Source organism: Amphichorda felina (assembly GCF_050947745.1).
Source record: "Amphichorda felina strain 45539 chromosome Unknown scaffold_9, whole genome shotgun sequence".
Lineage (NCBI taxonomy): Eukaryota > Fungi > Ascomycota > Sordariomycetes > Hypocreales > Bionectriaceae > Amphichorda > Amphichorda felina.
The window spans coordinates 1,294,442-1,312,398 of NW_028145041.1; the positions used below are offsets into that span (position 1 = coordinate 1,294,442).

The 17,957-nt window shown below is 53.2% G+C and overlaps 6 protein-coding genes across 6 annotated transcripts; 2 read left to right on the plus strand and 4 right to left on the minus strand.

Moving 5' to 3' along the window:
• Positions 1-366: 366 nt before the first annotated feature.
• ACO1O0_008962 (DUF3684 domain-containing protein) lies at positions 367-5,523 on the minus strand (the record flags this gene model as incomplete). Its single annotated transcript, XM_083198316.1, has 1 exon — positions 367-5,523. One exon carries the CDS (start codon positions 5,521-5,523, stop codon positions 367-369), a length of 5,157 nt encoding a protein of 1,718 aa, XP_083046051.1.
• Positions 5,524-6,456: 933 nt separating this feature from the next.
• On the minus strand, positions 6,457-7,066 carry ACO1O0_008963 (kinase phosphorylation protein-domain-containing protein; the record flags this gene model as incomplete). Its single annotated transcript, XM_083198317.1, has 2 exons — positions 6,457-6,701; positions 6,724-7,066. The coding sequence occupies 2 exons, from the start codon at positions 7,064-7,066 to the stop codon at positions 6,457-6,459; spliced, it is 588 nt and encodes a 195-aa protein (XP_083046052.1).
• A 339-nt stretch (positions 7,067-7,405) lies between these two features.
• Positions 7,406-8,406, plus strand: MED6 (mediator complex subunit MED6; the record flags this gene model as incomplete). Its single annotated transcript, XM_083198318.1, has 2 exons — positions 7,406-7,837; positions 7,891-8,406. 2 exons carry the CDS (start codon positions 7,406-7,408, stop codon positions 8,404-8,406), a joined length of 948 nt encoding a protein of 315 aa, XP_083046053.1.
• A 171-nt stretch (positions 8,407-8,577) lies between these two features.
• ECM16 (ATP-dependent RNA helicase ECM16 domain-containing protein) lies at positions 8,578-12,219 on the minus strand (the record flags this gene model as incomplete). Its single annotated transcript, XM_083198319.1, has 1 exon — positions 8,578-12,219. One exon carries the CDS (start codon positions 12,217-12,219, stop codon positions 8,578-8,580), a length of 3,642 nt encoding a protein of 1,213 aa, XP_083046054.1.
• Positions 12,220-14,386: 2,167 nt separating this feature from the next.
• Positions 14,387-14,895, plus strand: ACO1O0_008966 (uncharacterized protein; the record flags this gene model as incomplete). Its single annotated transcript, XM_083198320.1, has 2 exons — positions 14,387-14,539; positions 14,605-14,895. The coding sequence occupies 2 exons, from the start codon at positions 14,387-14,389 to the stop codon at positions 14,893-14,895; spliced, it is 444 nt and encodes a 147-aa protein (XP_083046055.1).
• Positions 14,896-15,343: 448 nt separating this feature from the next.
• On the minus strand, positions 15,344-17,310 carry CNA1 (serine/threonine-protein phosphatase 2B catalytic subunit; the record flags this gene model as incomplete). Its single annotated transcript, XM_083198321.1, has 4 exons — positions 15,344-15,383; positions 15,432-16,345; positions 16,403-16,992; positions 17,145-17,310. The coding sequence occupies 4 exons, from the start codon at positions 17,308-17,310 to the stop codon at positions 15,344-15,346; spliced, it is 1,710 nt and encodes a 569-aa protein (XP_083046056.1).
• Between the last annotated feature and the right edge of the window lie 647 nt (positions 17,311-17,957).

The following is a 17,957-nucleotide window of genomic DNA, read 5'->3' on the forward strand; positions in this document are numbered from 1 at the left end:
ATGACAAGTGTAGGAGCATGACAGAGATTCTATTAAAACCAAGTCTTCGCGTCTATAAATTAATCATCTAAACAACAAGCTAAATGCCGCCAAATTCACAACTCCAGGCAATGCAAGGTCTGGTCTAATCAAGCTGCGGAACCTCGTGGCTCAACGAAATGCTCCAGTCGTATATGGCGGTGGCGGTTCTTGGGCATTAGTAGGGGCGATCGATGCTCTTGGGGGTGTATGTTGTTGAAGTTGCAAGGTGGTGGGGTTCTGCAGCCATTGGGCCGTCTTCACCATCATCTTGCTGAAGTATTGCTGTATAAACGACTCGCTGGGCGCTGTTAGCACTCAAATCAGGGATGGCTATGGTGTGGACACTTACGTGTAATAGCTGTGGTCCGAGTTATGCATAGAGACCAGATTGTGAGCCAGTTCATGAGCCAGCACAACCCACCACCAAGTCGCAGCCTCGGCCATGGCTTCACCTGGTCGTGGGCCCATTAGCTGACCGGCGTGGAGTTGCAGGAAGAACCTGAGATTGCAGAACAAGCTTCCGCCAGTGTTGAAAGCGATCGTTCCGCCCTTCTCATCGTAGAATATGTGCAACACCTTCGTGGGTAAAGAATATACCTGCGCGACTTCGGCCAGGATAGAGGCAAATATGTTGATGGCGTTGATGTTCTTGGATAAGAACTGATACGGTTCTGCCGATATGTCCCTTGACACATATACCTTCAACCCATTGGATGCCTGAGATATGAACTTGATATTCTGTGCTGGCCTCTCATCGCAGTATGAGGCTTGCTCTTTGACCTCGTTGACCTGGGGGTTCGAGAAGACGCTAGAAGACCCGTGGGGGCGTGTTGCATTGACCGCGTTGAGTAAATTTTGATGAACAACAGCAGGATTCGTGACGCGACCATCGTCATTTTGCGGACGCTGGCCGGTGTTGCCATTGCCAACGCTTGTGGATGAACCAGACTCTTTGGGCTGATCAACAAACTGCTCCAGCTGACGCTGTGCGCTGTTGTCCTCCTGGGTATCAAATCCGAGTCGACGGGTAAGGTTTGAAAATAAACTCTTGCCACGTTTGGCATACTCCCCCATTTCTGCCTTTGCGTCTTCTGGCGTATCCCAGGAGCCGGGCATCATAGAGTTGGGCTCCGGCGTCTGGGGCCCATCTGAGCGACCAGAAGCACCAGCCGCCACCACTGGGCTGCGTTGTTCCAGGGAGCGTTCTTGCTGAGCCTGGGCCTTTTCTCTCTCCTGGATCCTCCTTTGCTCTTCCTCCAGCGCTTTGCGCTTTTCCTCCTCGGCAAACCTTGCTTCGGCCGCCTTGGCGCGGAGAATGCGGTCGACATTGTAACCACGAGCTCTGAGCCCATATAGGTCAAGCGTTAGGAACGGCTCGAAAAACAGGTATGCTTGCTGATTTGGACGATCTAGGAGCATCTGGCAGAGGGCCTGTCCCACTTGGTACATATCAGGTTTTCCATCATTCGTGACATAGAGAACCCAGGATCCAGATGTAGGAGCGCTGGCGGCAGATCGTTTTTCAACATGAGACTGTCGCTGCCCCTTGAGCGTGCGCCGCAGGGCCACCGAGCTGACCATCTCAACGCGCAGATTCTTCTCAAGCCATTTGGTATCTTTCTTGATGGCGTCGCGCCGATAGTTGGCATACTCGTAGAGGAAGATCTTTGAGCGTTCGAGGACGTGCTTCCTCAACGTCTCAGCCCTGTTACTCCTGTCGGCATGTGGACCGATGCGTACATCTTCTTGCACAATATCGCTGAGTTTCTGGGCGCCCAATGATAGGTAAAATCTCTCGAGGGCGTCCTCTTCGGGGGCACAGACAAGATGCTCCTTGAAAAGCCGATAGCTAATGATGTCGTCCACCACTACAATCTGACTGGCAGAGGCAAGCTGGTACTGCCGGACAGGTACCTCATCATCATCCAGGTCAATGAGATTCTCTTTATTTGGAGCTGCCTGCTCCTTGTAGGCCAGCAGGAATGACGAGGATTTCATCTGGCGCCACAGGTCCTTATCGCGATGTAGCGTCGAAGATGCTTCGGCAAGTGACTTGAGAAGGTCAAGGTACTTTTCTGGGCTCTGAAGAACGCTCAGTAACCTGGCTGGCTCGCTGCACGCCATTTGTGCAACTTCTAGCTTGGTTGGCTCGCTCTTCGCTCCGCATGTGAACAGGAATGCGTTCGCATCTTGACCAAAGTCGACAAAGTCAAATATGCCGCCGTAGGTCAAGGAAGTACCCAGATAGGCTCTCGAAGGACTGATGTGAGATACTACCTTCCTCGACTTTTCATCACCCTTGGAGGCGCCGGCCCGAAGAACAGGTACAATGGGGGCATTTCGAAGCTTGGCCACGTTGTTTTGCCCGAGCTCTTGGATTCGGGTGGAAAAATAGCTGAACAAGGAGACTGCCGCCTCATGACTTTGGGGCGGGTTTGCTAGAAGGCGATTGATGCATTCTACCATGGGCGGATCTCTGGCTACCCCGAATTTGTTGGCGTGGTCATGGAGATCTTTCTTGAGGATTTGGAAACCCAGTACGGCAGCCCGCTCATTTGTGAAGCACGCTGATGGCTGCACAAATCGAGTACTGCCCTGTAAAGGTAGTATGGCCTTGCGCGTACCTGCAAGGTTGAAAGAACCGTATCCGTTTACGTGGTGATTGGCAATGAAATAGGTCATGGACGCTACCCTCAGAGCGTCGTCTTGGGAACACATCATGTCCACTAGCTCTGGCACGGAGGGATGTGTTCGCAAGCCCAGAATGGCCAAGAATCTAGCCTCTGGACTGCTAGGTCGAAAGCTTCCAGGAGGGCCTGGCCATTGGAGGACCGGCAGCTTCAGAACTCTCAAAGAATCTTTCGGCTCAAAGAGATCTGACACCTTGTACAGCCTCTCCGTTCCCTTTGTTGGCTCCATACCCTTGGGACCGGCTTCGGCGGGGCAGATGCGTGAGTTCCGGAGCTTCTCCAAGTCGGTGCCTGGGATGTCGTTTTGCACTGAGGTAAGATACTTGATGAGCTCCATATGACTCCATTTCTGGTGAGCACCCTCGGCCGAAGGGTTCAAGAGACGGGTAAATATGGTCTCGAGATCTACTGTTTTGCGGACCCCAATGGCGACCAAGAACTTCTCCTTCATCTTCTGACAGCCCTCAATAACAGGGAGATCATCGAATAGTTTGACAGAGGGGAAAAAGGACTCTCCTGGTTTTCTCATGCCAAACTTGGTGGGCATCACCGTTTGAGTTTGGAGAAGGCTGGCAACCGTCTGCTGCCCGTTGTTGTTCATGTTGTCCCAGTTGCGCGATAGGACGGTGAGGACCTGGACGGCAAACTTGGGCGACTTTGTCAGGTTCTCTTCCTCTGGTTTTGATGAGCTTGTCTGGAGTATGAATTTCAGCCAGGGAATATGCCCTAGAGGCTCCCAACCCAAAGCATGCAACTCAACAGCCAAGGAATTAACCGTAAAAGCCAGAGGAATGGTTGTTGGGGGGATGGGTAGGTGGGCAGGGATTTGGCTGGGGACCAAATAGTTCTGGATGCTTCCGAGTGCAATAATCTCGCCTTGATTATCGTCTTCACCAACGGAGCCCACCGCTACATCCAAGAGGGCATTTCTGCTCCCAGGGTCGAGCTCACCGCTGAGACTCTTCTTCCCCGCCCAGCTCACGAAATGAAGGAGCTGATCCTTGTCGAGGGATTTAGCCTCCAGCTCTTTCTTGATATCTGTCACGGTAATATGTGAAATGAGCCCAAAGTCGATGAGCTTCTTCACAAAGCGATCTTCGATTAACTCTTTGGGAAGAACTGGGATGCTCTGGACAAACTTGGTGAGTTCAGCAGATTCAAGCCGGACTTGCGAGGTCTGCAATACACCTTGGGTCGAGTAGACCTCAATCGAAGCTTTCCTGAAGCAAGTCCAGAAAGCTTCTTCAATGACCTGCCCGACCTGTCCGCTGGGGGTGGAATCGCCAAAGGAAAAGGTCTTGAAGATGTGCGCAGCCTCTGGAATGAACTTGTGGACGCTTTCACTGGTAATTTTCCCGAACTTATTCACATTTTGCCGGATTCGCTGATTCAGATCCTCCATTTCGTTGGCGAAGGCTAGACGAGTGACGATGCCGGCTGCCCGTAGCAGCTCGACATTCCATGTCCTGACCCACCGAGCATTGAGATCTATGGCCTCTCTCTCAACAGTTGGAATAGTTGAAGGGGCAGATATGTGAAGTCCAGCTCCTGTAGTCTGCATAGTAGGGAAACCGATGAATATGCGACCCCCTGGCTTCTTGTTCGGCAGTACTGAGGCGAACACGTCCGTGGCTTTGGCTATGGCACCACCAGGCCCTGAGGCCCCTGTAGCTTGTGATTCATCATAAGACGACGTGAGAATAGAGATCCTAGTTGTCTTTGGAGGAGGCTTTTTGGTAGCTCGCTCGAGCTCCGCCGCAAACGATGCTGTCACGCTTGTTCGGATATTGGCAGATGTAGCTCTGAGGAAGATGGTCGACGAGCTTAGCTTTGTGACGTCTTCAGCAATGGCGGTCTGTGCCGAACGCTCTTCATTCTGAGCCTTTGTCTTGGAAGCGGACTGAGTAGCACTCGCTGTAAGCTTGGCGAAAAACGATCGCAATGAAGGTGCCTCTGCTGGCGTAGAAGCTTCGTGTGATTTGGCCGTAGAACCACCTGGCTGGGGCTTCCAGCCTATTGCACTGATGAAGTGTGCGTCTATTTGTGTGCTTGTGCGCCCGACATCCGTCACCTTCATGAGACCGTCCTTGGTCCTAGCTTCCAGATCTCGAGGAAGGGGGAGATCTGTACTTGGCGAAGTCTTCTTCTTGAGGGACAGGATCTTATAATCATCAATCCAGAATTCGATATTTTGCAGCGCAACAAACGTTAAGCTGGTCGCCAAGAATTGGCTAACAGAGAGAAGGTTTGGCATGGGAGTAGTCGTGTTTCGGTTATCAAGGACAAAGGTTGTATGATGGGTCGCTTGTTCCGCTGGGATCTGGGACTTCTTGGTAAAGAGAGCATTCCCTTTCCAGTAGAAGGCCATGGCCTCATTTCCGGAGCTGACGAAGGGCTCCTCGCAGTCGGCAAAGACACTGTAGAAACCGACACCGAAGGCACCGATCTTGGTCTCGTCCGGGTTACCTTCGGCGATCCTCTTTAGCCGGCCCCAGTCCGTCTTGGTAAAGGGTTGGCCATCGTTCTGGACGACTAGACGTCGGACTGTGTGGTTGGATATTGTGTGCTTGAGCAGGTCGGAGCGGTCCGTCGTGTTGGGCATGGGCACCTGGGTGGACGGCAGCGTCTCCCACTTGACGGTGACGGTCGTGGCTTGAGCATCGGCGGCATTCTGGATGAGCTCTCGAAGTGTCGTCCACTCGCCCGAATATCGGGCAAGGACCTTGTCTATTAGAGCTCGGGTGTCGACAGTGACGGCCTCCTCGTCCTCGCCGTCTCGGAGGGCGGCTGCGCGTAACCGTGAGTAGTCCATAGCGGATCTTGCGGAGCTGGTGGATCTGGTTATGCTGACAGCCGGTCTTGAGTATTATTTTCAAGTGTCAGCAGGGCATCTTCGGATATGTATCTGGACGTTGGAAAGACACGCGCGTCGAAGGAGATTCTAGGCAAGCTAACCCTGGCGACGGGGCGTCTTTGTTGGAGGGCGGGTTTCTAGGCAGAAATGGTCTTTTGCGTGTCCAATCGAGCTTGGCCTGCAAGCGACTTGGCTACTAACTTAGAAAAGGAGGAGACCGAGAATACGTTCGAAGGTTCTGCGGCTGAGTGGCGGAAACTTCCTCCTGCCACTTCCCCGAGGCTGACTACTAAGATGTCGATGTCGAGAGTCGTGACGTGCTCATCTGACAACTGATCTAGCTACGAGACTGGGGATTGGTGGACCCCTGTCTGGCGCTCAATTCCGCTGACGCAGCCGGAGGCTAACTGCTCTGTACGGAGTACTAGAAGCCCAGATTCACCACCGTAATCCGTATATTATAGGCACTACGTACTTCATAATGCTACAACATTACGCCCGGTCCCAGCGTGGAATACGGATCTACATACATGCCTGAACATAGGTAGCTACTTCTACTAGTATCTCATTGAGAGAGTTCAACGAGAAAGTTCATGTATACCGTTCGCTTGGCATGGACTGTGTACCAGAGATGAGCTTAGAACAAGCCACATGCCCTCCAAGACACCCAGTAGGCTGGGCTTTCGGAAAGACGGTCAAACAAAAATGGGTTAAATGGCGTCCGGAATGGTAATGGATGAAGCTTAATTATCATTATGGGTATCTTTTTTGTAGTGATCTGCACAGAAGCCTCGACAAAGACCTAATCACGCCTGCGCGGGCTAAAACCCCGTCCACGGCGGTCCTCTGACTGTGACTGGTGCTTCTCTCTGCTCCTGTCCCTTCGGCGCCTTACACGGTCCTCATGTTCCCGACTTCTGCTCCGCTCCCGGCGTGATCTTCGTTCCTCCCGACCTCCCCGGTCACGACTTCGTTCCCTGTGTCTACCGTGCTCATGATGCTCGCGGCGCCTGCTGTCACGGCCTCCTCCTCGGCTTGGACTCCTGCTCCTATGGCGACGCTTCTCCCGCCGATCGAAATCTCTGTGCCTGCGGGATCGCCCTCGTCTTGACTCCTCCTCCTCCTCAGCCGGGGGCCTGCTCGAGGGCCCAATCTGACGCTGCGTGCCCACTTCCACCGCGTTGGCACCGCTCGTGTCCCTCTGCGGCGGTGGAAGTCCCATAGCTTTAGCCATGGCGTCCTCCTCGGCCTCCTTCACCCTGCGTAGCTCCTCCTTGCGTTCCCTCTCGAGGCGCTCCGCTTCTGTCTCGTCCGAGTTGGCGGCCGCGGGCTCCGCGTTGGCGTACCAGTTGAGGTCGCGACCCTTTTGCCACCGTCCGACAGGGGCCTTGAGACTGTGGCCAAGGTAGTTTTCGCGGTGCGACGAGCTGGCGACCTCGTCCCAGCTGAAGTTGACGCCGCCTCTGGAGCCCGATTTGCGGACGGTAGACAGGAGATCCATCGTGCTCTTTTGTTTTTTGCTCGTATGTGTAGTAGATTAATTGAATTTTATCGATAGTTGACAGTTTCGAAGGGAAAGAAAATCGCGTACTGATTGAAGGGTGTCGGCAGGTTTTGTTGGTTTAAAAGTCAAGGCCGACCGGTGATCGATGGCTGATGTCGATGGATCGTAAGTCAAAATGGTGAGCGGAATTACGCCGCCTGCTCAGCGCCCAGATTCAGTGGGGACCCCACTGCACGTCACTGAGCCTTGCATGCTTCCAGTTTGAAGGTCCCAACTCTCGATCCTGCGCGACAACGCGACAAGACAGCGACCTCTTCACCTCCAAAAGTTGCCAAGATGGCCAATCCGAACGACCCCCCTCTCGACGAGATCCAATGGCGTTCTCCCCAAGCTATCGCCCAACTCGGTGCCCTCCACTCTAACACGATTCTCTTCTACTTCGCCGAGTCGCCCTTCTTCGAGCGCACCTCCAACAACGCCGTGATCATGAGCCAGGCTATGAGCAACCCCTCCATGTACCATTACATCCAGACACGCGAGGCCTTTGAGGGCCGGCTCAAGACCATGTCGGGGCTCGAGTTTATTGTCGGCGAGGAGCCCGCCGAGACGGGTCCGGGCATGGGTACGGGCGTATGGGTGATTCGCAAGCAGACGAGGCGGAAGCAGTACCAGGACGAGGACGAGGTCACGATCCACGCATCCTACTTCATCGTAGGGGAGAATATTTATATGGCACCAACACTGGGCGATATCCTAGCCTCCCGCATTGTAAGAGGCTATGACCAGTCGTGGCACGCCCTACGCCGGCTAACTTTCTCCAGATGTCGATATCGCATGCCATGTCAAAAGCCCTACCACAGGCCGAAACTATCAGAAAGTGGCGCCCATCTCTTGGCCATGTCTACCAGCTCCCCAGCAGTCAGCCTCAGTCAAAAGTACCCAAGCCTCAAGAATCGAAAGAAGCCACTCCCATGCCCGATGCGGTGGGCAAGGCAACCCCCGCGGCGGGCCCGAAGAACGACGACGTCTCCATGGAGAGAGCGGTAGAGGAGGCTTTCATGACCCACATGCGGTACGGGGGCGACTACATCGACGAGAACCCCATCACGGGACGGCCGGGCGAGTTCCACCTGTCATCCACCGGCCGCAAGCCCGTGCCTCCTCCCCAGCTGGGTCAGCAGGCTGGGATTGGAGCCATGAATGGACCTAGGATCAATACCAAGGTCGACGACAAGAAGGATAGCAAGGAAAAGACTCCAAAGTCGGCAACGATGCCCAAGATAAAGAGACGCAAGAGCAAAATCAAGTCTGCGGCAACGACCCCGTCGGCTTCGTGACGAAACCTACACTATCAAGTTGGGCTATACTATTAGATTGGGCGTACAAATACCTGTGGAGAGAGTTGACACGGAGTATACTGCAATTTTGGGAAGCAAGGCGTTCAGGAAAATGAAAGTAAACAGCAGTCATGAACTTTGATAATTTTCCCATTACTCATGATCGAAAATCTAGTCAACCACCACCCATCCCTTGTCCGCAAGCTTTTTCTGCTTAACTTTCTTCATCGGCAGAGGCCATCCTTGACTACCAGAGTTCTCAGACCTCAGATACGGCACCACCCAGCACTCACGAGTCAATGCCCCGTCGGCTCCTCGCGATGCCTTCACCTCCTTGACAGGTTTACCGTATGTAATCAGCGGCGTCCCCTTGGCTAGCCCAGCAAGCTGCCCTCCTGAGATGTCCGTGAGGCAATGCATCCTCGTCTTGACCTTCTTCTCTGGATTCGAGACCGAGGCGGCCGCTCGCTGCAAGTATGAATACACAATGTAGTCGGGGCACTCCTGCGTGCTCATGTGTGCCATCGGAGATGATGGGTGGATGTAAACGCATCGGTCTGTATCGTCCGTCTGCCCCGGTAGGGGGAAAAGGGGCATGTAGGGCACATCGATGGGTCGCTTCGGTTTGCGATACAATTCTGGTGGGTTCGGGGTCAGATCGGCGCGAATGGCGACCTGGTCGATGAATCCAAGCGCCGCCATCTGCTTCAGCGCGGCAATTTGTTTTGGCGAGGGCCGCTCCAGCTTCTCCTCAAACCTGAGATTTGCAAAAGCCGGTACGTTGGTGCGCATAATGTCGGTGATTTGCTTGCGGAGCTGCTGAGTCTCCTTGAGCACCTTGTATCTCACAAAGTGGTTCTTGCACCACTCCTCCGTCGGAGCGTGGGCGAACTCTCCCACAACTTGGAGTAGCTTGATGGCATCTGATTTGTCGTCTAGAGAGCAAAACCTCCTATGGACTTCGTTGAACATCCTGCGCGCGTTGGCCTGGCGGTCTTCGGCTATGACATCTGCCGTCGTGCGGATCTCGGTATCGGTATCGGTAGCCAATGCTGGCACTGCTTGGTTCTCTGGGAGGAAGACTTCTGCGGCGGATAAGCCAGCCACCATGGCGATTGCATACGGAAGACAACCGTGCAGGTGACCCATCAGGAGAATTCTGGAAAAGCGGGGAGCAAGAGGGAAGATGGACATCTTTTTTCCCTCTTCAGTGACACCGCCGGACGGAGAAATGGCCGATAGATATGTGAGGGCCTTCTCCGCCTTTGCCAACATTCGTCGATCTGGTGGTGTAGGGAAGGGGAAGTTAACCACATGCGGGAGGTTCATGGACTTGAGCTGGAGCACGACGCCCTCAATAGGCATTCGCAGGATTTCTGGCTCTCCGAACTCGGCAAAGTCGCGCTCATATACTGCAGAAGAATACAGACGATAGCAATGGCCAGGGCCAGTTCTGCCTGCACGTCCGGAACGCTGGCTTGCGCTGGCTTTGCTGATCCAGCCGATTTCGTAGGTCTGGACTCCAGTGACGGAGTCGTATTGCCGCTCCTTGGACCTGCCACAGTCAAAGACATACCGCGTGCCCGGAATAGTCAAACTGGTCTCTGCAACGTTGGTAGCTAATATAATTTGCCGAGTGCCGTCGGGTGGTGGGTCAAACACCCGCATCTGTTCCGAAGTTGGCAACAGAGAGTATAGAGGCAAGACTTGCGCCTTGAGCGGTGCAGCCTCCTGATCCTCCTCGATCTGGAATTCGTCGTCTTCGTCTTCGTCATCGTCTGACGGTATTTCGTCAAACTCGTCGCCGTTCCTGTCGTCGACATCGCCAAACTCAATGTCCTCAACTTCAACGGGCACCTCGCTTGCGGGTATTCGCACATTTGGTGCTTCAACAGTCTTTAGTCCGCCAAAAGCAGCTTTGAGTCGTTTGCTCAGCTGCACAATCTCGTTCCGACCAGTAAGGAACACGAGGAAGCTCCCGGGAGGAAGCTTCTTGTGGCCACGGCTGATTTTGAGGAACGCTTCTTCAACGTAGTCATGTGTAGTTCGCCGGGAGAAATGGGTGGTGACAGGGTGCTGGCGGCCCTCGACTTCGAGCACCGGCGGTGGAGTGGCAAAAAGTCTCGAGTTCATGGTGAGATCCTCTATCCTCAGTGTTGCCGACATGATTATTAGTTTCAATGGCTTCACCTTTGGGTCCTCCTGGGCGAGTTGGGTCCTCAGCTTGATCACCCGACTTAGCATGCCGATGAGCACGTCGGTGTTGACACTCCTTTCGTGAGCTTCATCGATGACAATTGCCGAGTATTTTTTCAGGGTGATATCTTCGGCAACCTCTCTTAGAAGCACACCATCGGTCATGAACTTGATGGCTGTCTTGGCACTGATTGAGCTTTCGAACCGAATCTGGTAGGCTACTCTATCCGAGTGATCGCCTAGTTCGGTCGACACACGTTTAGACATACTCACGGCGGCGACTCGCCGTGGCTGCGTAATTCCAATCATTCCGGGCGTTGGAGAGTCCGGCGACCCATAGCCTGCTTCGTAGAGAAACTGCGGTACCTGCGTTGTCTTTCCGGAACCAGTCGCACCACAAACCACTACAATGTCGTGGTTGTGGATGGCCTCCATAATTCGCTGTTCCTCGGAGACGACAGGTAGCTTGAGTCTAGCCTCCTGAATCTCAGGTGTTCTCGATACGGAGACACTGAACGCTTTTCTATCGTTGCCCTCTGTCGGCTGAAGCTCCCTTGGTAATGGTTCCTGCTCAGGGGCCCGTGGTACGAAGTTCGCAGGTCTTGGTATTTCCATGTTAGACGTGGTCGTTTCATTTGGGTTGAACCCAAGGGCTTTGTTGCGCTGTTGTTGAGCCCATGCTTTGAAGCCTGATAGTCTCGGGGCTTTCTGGTTGTCTCCCTCGGCATCCTCATCCTCAGAGTCATCGCCTTCCGATGAGATATCTGAGGAGTCACTGTCGTCGGCACTGTTGCCGTCTTCCTCCGCTGACGAGTCTTCGGCTTCTGACTTATCATCGCTGTCGCTGATGGAATCCGCCGAGTCCTCATCCTTGTCGCTTGAGAAACCCTCCCATTCTTCAGCCTCAGATTTCCTCAAAGCCGGAGCCTGGATCTCAACAACCGAGAACTTTGACTTGACGCCACCCCGCTTCTGTCTCTTGGGGATAACAGGGCGGCCTTCGTCATCAACCTCCAGCGGTCTCTTCAGACCAGAACCGAGTGCGGGTGCACTTGGGGCAGGTGGTTCCGGCTCTGGCGGTGTTTGTTTGCCTTTCGGAAGAGAACCCGTCTCAACTACGGCGTCCTCTTCGTCCTCAGCGACGCCGTCGGTGTCTTCGTCTTCTGAGGCCGAGTCATCCCCTACCTCCCTTCGCGGCTCGTAAATGGTCTCTTCATCAGCGTTGATTCCAGCCTTGTGCTCCCTCAAAGCCCTTCGTAGCTGCTGCTTCTTGGTCTCGCGGCCTGTGCCAAGGGACCTGCTGCTGGAGAAGAGGCTCGTGTCGACCTTCTTGCTGGCGAGCTTGGCTAACAGCTCGCGATTTTCATCCTTGCGGAGCTTGGTGTCGATATATTTCTCTAGGCGCTTGGCCTTCTTGCCACTTGCATTGGTGGTGGTGCCTTCCTGGCGAAGTTTCTCCTTCATCTGCTGTTTCTTGACCTCGAGATCCTTCTTGCGCTGCGTGAGCAGGATCTCTTGGTTGGTGTCTTCCTCGATCTCATGATGACGGGCGTTTTCTTGTGCCTTTTGGCGGGCGAGCACCTTGTGCTTCCGCTGGCGAGGCACAAATTTGGCCATGATGGATCGTCCGTTTGTTCGACCGAGTGCAAGGTCAGTGAAAGATGTCCCGGCGTGTTGAATTTCTTTAAGCATGCATATGGGGCGCGCCCAATCAGGAATAGAGCCAAAATTTGTGGATAAGTGGGTCGGGGCGGGTATCCACTCACTGAGGCTCACTGATGTCGACATGTACTTGGGGGGAACTCCGATCCGCACACAAGTGTTTTAATCGACAACGCTTGATTGAACAGAGAAGCAGAAAACTGTGATTAAAAAAATCTTTTATGCCAGGTGGCCTGGTAGTGATTTAGTTTTGACCTGGTGTGTAGTGGCTGCTGTTGCGACCTCATACCTCCCGTCGAGCACTGCATACACTAAGCACTTATTGCGATGATATTGATGTCCTGGTATCCGTACTTACTTATTATGTCAATGTTGATGTATTTGTTGTTGCTATATTAATGTTTAATGTATTGGATATATTGATGCATCTATGATTATATTAACGTACTTGTCATGCCGGTATTGTCATACTTATTGTGAAGATATTACCTACTATCAATACACGAGACGGGGGTAATTTCATAGGGTAACGTTGAAGGTTACAGAGGTCTATCTCTTTAACTAGAGTCTTGGGACCTGTTGAAGAAGGTGGCGCTGTTGATCGAGTCTACAGCCTGTTGCAGGCTCAAGACCATCAACAGCCTCCAACACAGCCACCCTAGCCCTGTCAAATTACCCCTGCCTCCCGGTAGTAACTTAGTATTCGTAGTATGCTCAGTACTACTGGGCATCTGATTTAGAAGGGCTAGATCGAGCTTCCGTTAGGAAGGCTCAAGGTGTAATGGAAGCTGGGGCAAGGAGTCACATATCGTACTAGCTTAAAATGGTATCGTGCTGTATTGTAGAATTTAAATCAGTCAACAATCGAGAACCCGTCGTTGTCTTTCAATTGAGCCATTCATTGTGGGCGGCGACTATTCCGAGAGACCGGAGAAGTCAGTTGAGACCATCCTGGGATAGATAGAGGGCTTGGTACAGAGAGTTAAGATGTTAGAGAATGAGAATGTTGCTCTGTGGTACCTAGTTGATAGACTAGAGAATGTGATTCTTTAGCTGAGGGCGAGAGCAGATGAGTTTGAGACTGACGTAGAAGGGGATGATGCCGTTGGGAGACTAGACGTGGTTGTCGGTAGACCTCAGCCTGGTGCGACTCGGTTTGGTAGGATTCTCAACCCGGGGCCGACTGGTTAGACTGAGCCCGTTATTGGTGGCAATTCCCGCGGGAAGGCAAAGGCCCATACAATACCTCATCTGGTAAACGAGAAGAAGCCGTCGTCGGCCTGGCAATCCGATGACAACACGGAGTGACCTATGACCTAAACAACTGGATCCCGGATACAGGATAACATCAAACGTTAGATGGACGAACTCACCCGGATAGACTCCTCCCGCCCACGTATGCAACCTGCACAGCCCATATACAACTCCCAGTGTCTTTTGAGTATTCATGCAAACTGGACATCCAACGACACGGGCCGTCGGACAGTCCGACATCGACACAGCTACACATAAAACTTCAGGCATTATCGGAAATTGTGGGAAAGAGTTACATGCCTTACTGGCTTACAACAGTATCATGGTACATTGAAGAGGATAGTTCAGTTAATAATCGAAATCTCTTCGTCTTTAATCAAGTCATTTATTATTATTATGATATTAAGATGCTTATTATGATGGCATTGATATACGTATTATAGATGAACTCTAAAGTCTTGGGAGATTTGTATCCGTACTCCTTGGCTATAATTATAGTCTCGCGAATCTCCCTTGTAGATTTATAAAATACCTTACCTACCAACGGAAGCGGCGTTAGCTGCTAATATATCTCAGGATGCTGTTGTAGAAATTCTGCTTAAAGAGTGCTAGTAGATTGTCAAAGGTCAAAAATGATTTTAGAATTTCTTTTACAGAAGCTGTTGTCACATATTACTTTCAACAAGCAGCACGTAGAATGGGCCTGTTTGAGTAATGCTAGAGGATCCCCCTCGCTGTGTACTCAGGTGTGGTGGACAGTTCAAATGTGGGCCCTCCCTCACCAAGACCCTCAACCGCCTTCACTATATGCTAATCTAGCCTTGTCATCCACCAACTTCCATCTCACAACCACGCGACTATCCTTATCATGGCGGTACCAGACCTCAGGGAAGAGGACTTCCCGGCTCCCAGCCGCGAATTCTCCGGCAACGTTGGCAACATCCCGACCCAAATAACCCGCCTCGACTTCTCCGACAAGATCCTCCTCACCATCTCCCAGCGCGGCCGCCTCTCTCAATGGGTACAGCACCCCCTTCTCTCCCCATTATCCTTAAAATTCCAAAGTCACTCACGTGGGACGAACAGATACAAGTCCCCCTGACTGGCTCCTCTGCGGGCATCGTAGACATGACCCTCCCCAGCATGACCCACGGCCTTCTGCCCTCGACGCACCTCACGCCCAAGACCATCCTCGGCGGCGGCGGTGAGGACCGCGAGACGCTGGGCCAGTTGTACGCGGCACAGATTGCCAGCCAGATGTCACTCAGGGCCCCGGAGGATAGGCGGACGCTCGTGTTGGGGCTCGGGCTGGAGTCGGCTGAGACAGAGCGGGAGGCGTTTTATGACCTCTTGGAGCTGGCGCAACGAGTATTGTAATGATTACCAAAACCACAAAAGCATGCGATTTATCATGAGGAATGAGCGAGCTACAAGCTGGCAATACAACGAGGGTTATAAATATCGGATCAAATTTCGACTTTTCCATTCACTTTGTTCATTCGTTCATTACAGGTGTTGCAATGGGTAGTGCAAGCGCCGGGGGTGGCGCCATCTATCCGGAGCCCTTAATGACTTTCCAACACGCACGTGAACATATCTAGTGATTGATTCCCAAGAGTTCTCCATCCGCCGATCCATCAGCCCGCTCTCATCGACACTGCCTGATCCGGGAATATAGCTGAAAATAGGAGTACTCGAAGTGAAGTGAGGTGGGCGCGTGGGCCAAGGAAAGGGCATAAATCATCGCATTTGTCTTTGTACCCGGGTGCCCATCGCTAAATCGGTTCGTAGGCTCATAGGCGTGATGCTATTGTACATCCTTGCTTCATTTCGGTGCGTTGCGGTTCTTGCGGTCCCTATGTTGCCTGTTAGCGTCGTTGTCAGCAGAGGTGTGTGTAGGTGCGAGTACTCACGTGCTGAGCCTCCGCGACAGTTGCTGCAGCTGCGTGTCGTTCTCTGCATCCTCGGCTGCCTTCTGGAGCGCATGCGCGCGTTCTTCCTCTTGGTGCTTCACAACTTCTTCATGAGAAGGAGGGAGGCGTTCGTTCTGCAAGTCGACCTTCCGGGCATCCTCAAAAGTCTTGATGGCATCCTTGATTCCCTCTCCGCCCAGCATGAGCGTTCCAGCGGGAAGCCGCCCACCAGAGACCGTTTTGAGCTCGGTGACCTTCTCGGACTCTTCTCGGAGAACTTGGAAAACGCGGGACATACGTCCAATGGCAAGGACCTTATTTTTGAGTGCCTTCCGCTTGAATTCAATCGAGCTGGGGTCCTCGGCTTCGGCAGTAGTCGGTGAAGTGAGAGCCGGTGATGCTGCCGACGTTGGTGTCTCGTCCTTGAGCTCCTCCTCGGAGCATGTGCTCAAGATGGCAATCAGCATATCCGTGAGCTTTTCTCCCACGAATGGCAGGGACCATGTGAAGACATCCATAAAGTTGGGGAGCCAGTACGGGTGAGGAGTGCAGTTGAACTGGCGAATGTTCATAACATTGTTCTCATACTTGAGCACAGCGGCCTTGTTGTTGTAGACGTCAAGGTAATTCGGGGCCGAGAAGATGGTCATCACGCTGGGGAACCCTGTCGTCCGCGTCTTGCGATACATTCTGTAGCCAGCATCTTGGGCCTCGTGGGCTCGAATGATGGATAACAGGTTGTTCTTCTCGAGGAAGGCACATGCGGCAGGGTAAGAGAAGAAATAGGAGCAGCCTCGGACGTGGTTGTGCAGGAAGTATTCGCTCGACTTCTCCTGTCCGAAATCCTCAAGGGGATCTGCCCAGAGAATATCGCACATGAGACCCTGGGTCGGGGGCTCTCTGAATCGGTCAATCTAGAGTGGAGTTAGTTTGATACTGGGGTGTAGTAAGCCCGGAAAAGAACAACGCACATTACGAATGTCGTCTAGAGTGTGCAGCTCAGGGCTCAAGCCGCCATGGATACAGAGGAACTGCTTATTCATGACTGCGGCCAGAGGTAGAGAGCAGAAGGATTCGATACAAGCTTCGTAAATGGTTTCGGAGTATTTGTGCTTGCACTCCAGCTTGAACGTGAAGTAGTCGGTCAAATGGCGGCACTCGTGATTGCCGCGCAGGAGCCACAAGGTGTTGGGATAGTGGATCTTGAGCGACCAGAGATAGAGGACACATTCTATGCTGAAGTAGCCGCGGTCGACGTAGTCTCCGAGGAAGAGGTATCGCGTCTCGGCGGGGTCACCACCCACTTCGAAGAGCTTCATCAGGTCGTAGTATTGGCCGTGGACATCACCGCAGACCGTGATGGGGGCGTCCATCTCCAGGAGGTTGGGCTCGGAGCGCAGAATCTCTGTTCCTGTCCTGATGATCCATAGTGCCTGCTCCTCGGTCAAGCGGCCCTCTCGATAGAAATGCTGCTTAAGGAAGTTGATGTCGGGCTTTGTCTGAGTCTCGTCTTCGAAGAACTGCTCGTCGGTTGGCAAGGAGGTAGCCGGCGCCTGAACATCTGCGGATTGAAAGCGATTAGCGACCTGTATTTCTCTACAACTTGGCGAAGCGCGCTGTGTGGTCTCGGGCACGTAAATCCTTGTCGGTGGCTCGAGGGGGGGAATGTGGCGGGCGGTGGGTGGTGATGGTGGGGTAATTGGCATCAAATACCTTTGCACACCCGCTCCGTGGTGCTGACCTGGGTGCCATCCTCCATCGTGTGAATGGTGAAGTCGATCTCGGGAAGGGGCTTCTTCTCCTGAATAGCGCGGATGGCATTGTCGACCTGCGAGTTTTGGCGGTCCTCGAAGGAGCCAGCCTCACCCTCAGGGTCCATGCTGATGCGCTTGGGGGGGTTTGGTTAAGGACTTGGGGTAGTCGACGACAGCGGAGGTGAGGACAAGGCGGTTTAAGATCCCCGGTGTGGTTGGCCTAGCGCAAAGGGCGTGATGGCCAAAAGAGCGACGAGAGGTCAGCAGAGAAAAAAGCGTCGTTAGGTCGTTGAGCGCGGGATGTGCAGGTTCTGCGGGAAGTAGGGGATGCAGGAGGAGGATGTTGGGCCCGTAGCTGATGCAGAGCACAGCAGCAGTTCTAGCAGAGCACCCGGGTGGTGGAGCGGGAGTCAGGTCGCCCCAGAGGTGCTGAGTGTGGCGGGCTACCAGGCCCTCTGGATCCGGTGTGATAGGGCGGATACGCCGCGCTCAATCGCGGTGTACATTGATTTTGCGCAACTTTGGCTGGCTTCCCTCCGTACCATTCGATACTGATCGACGAACAACGTCTATGTACGTACCCAACCTTCCCCGCATGGTCTCGCCTTGTGGTCTGCTTTCTTCCCTGCGTGGGATAAGAAAGTTGCAACGGGCTACCTCCCTTAGAACGGTCAAAACCCACGGGCTAGTTAGAATGCCTACTAGTAAGTAGGTACCCAGGTATTATCTGAGTCTGCCCACGTTTCCGTCCTACGTCCCCTGTGCTTGGCCT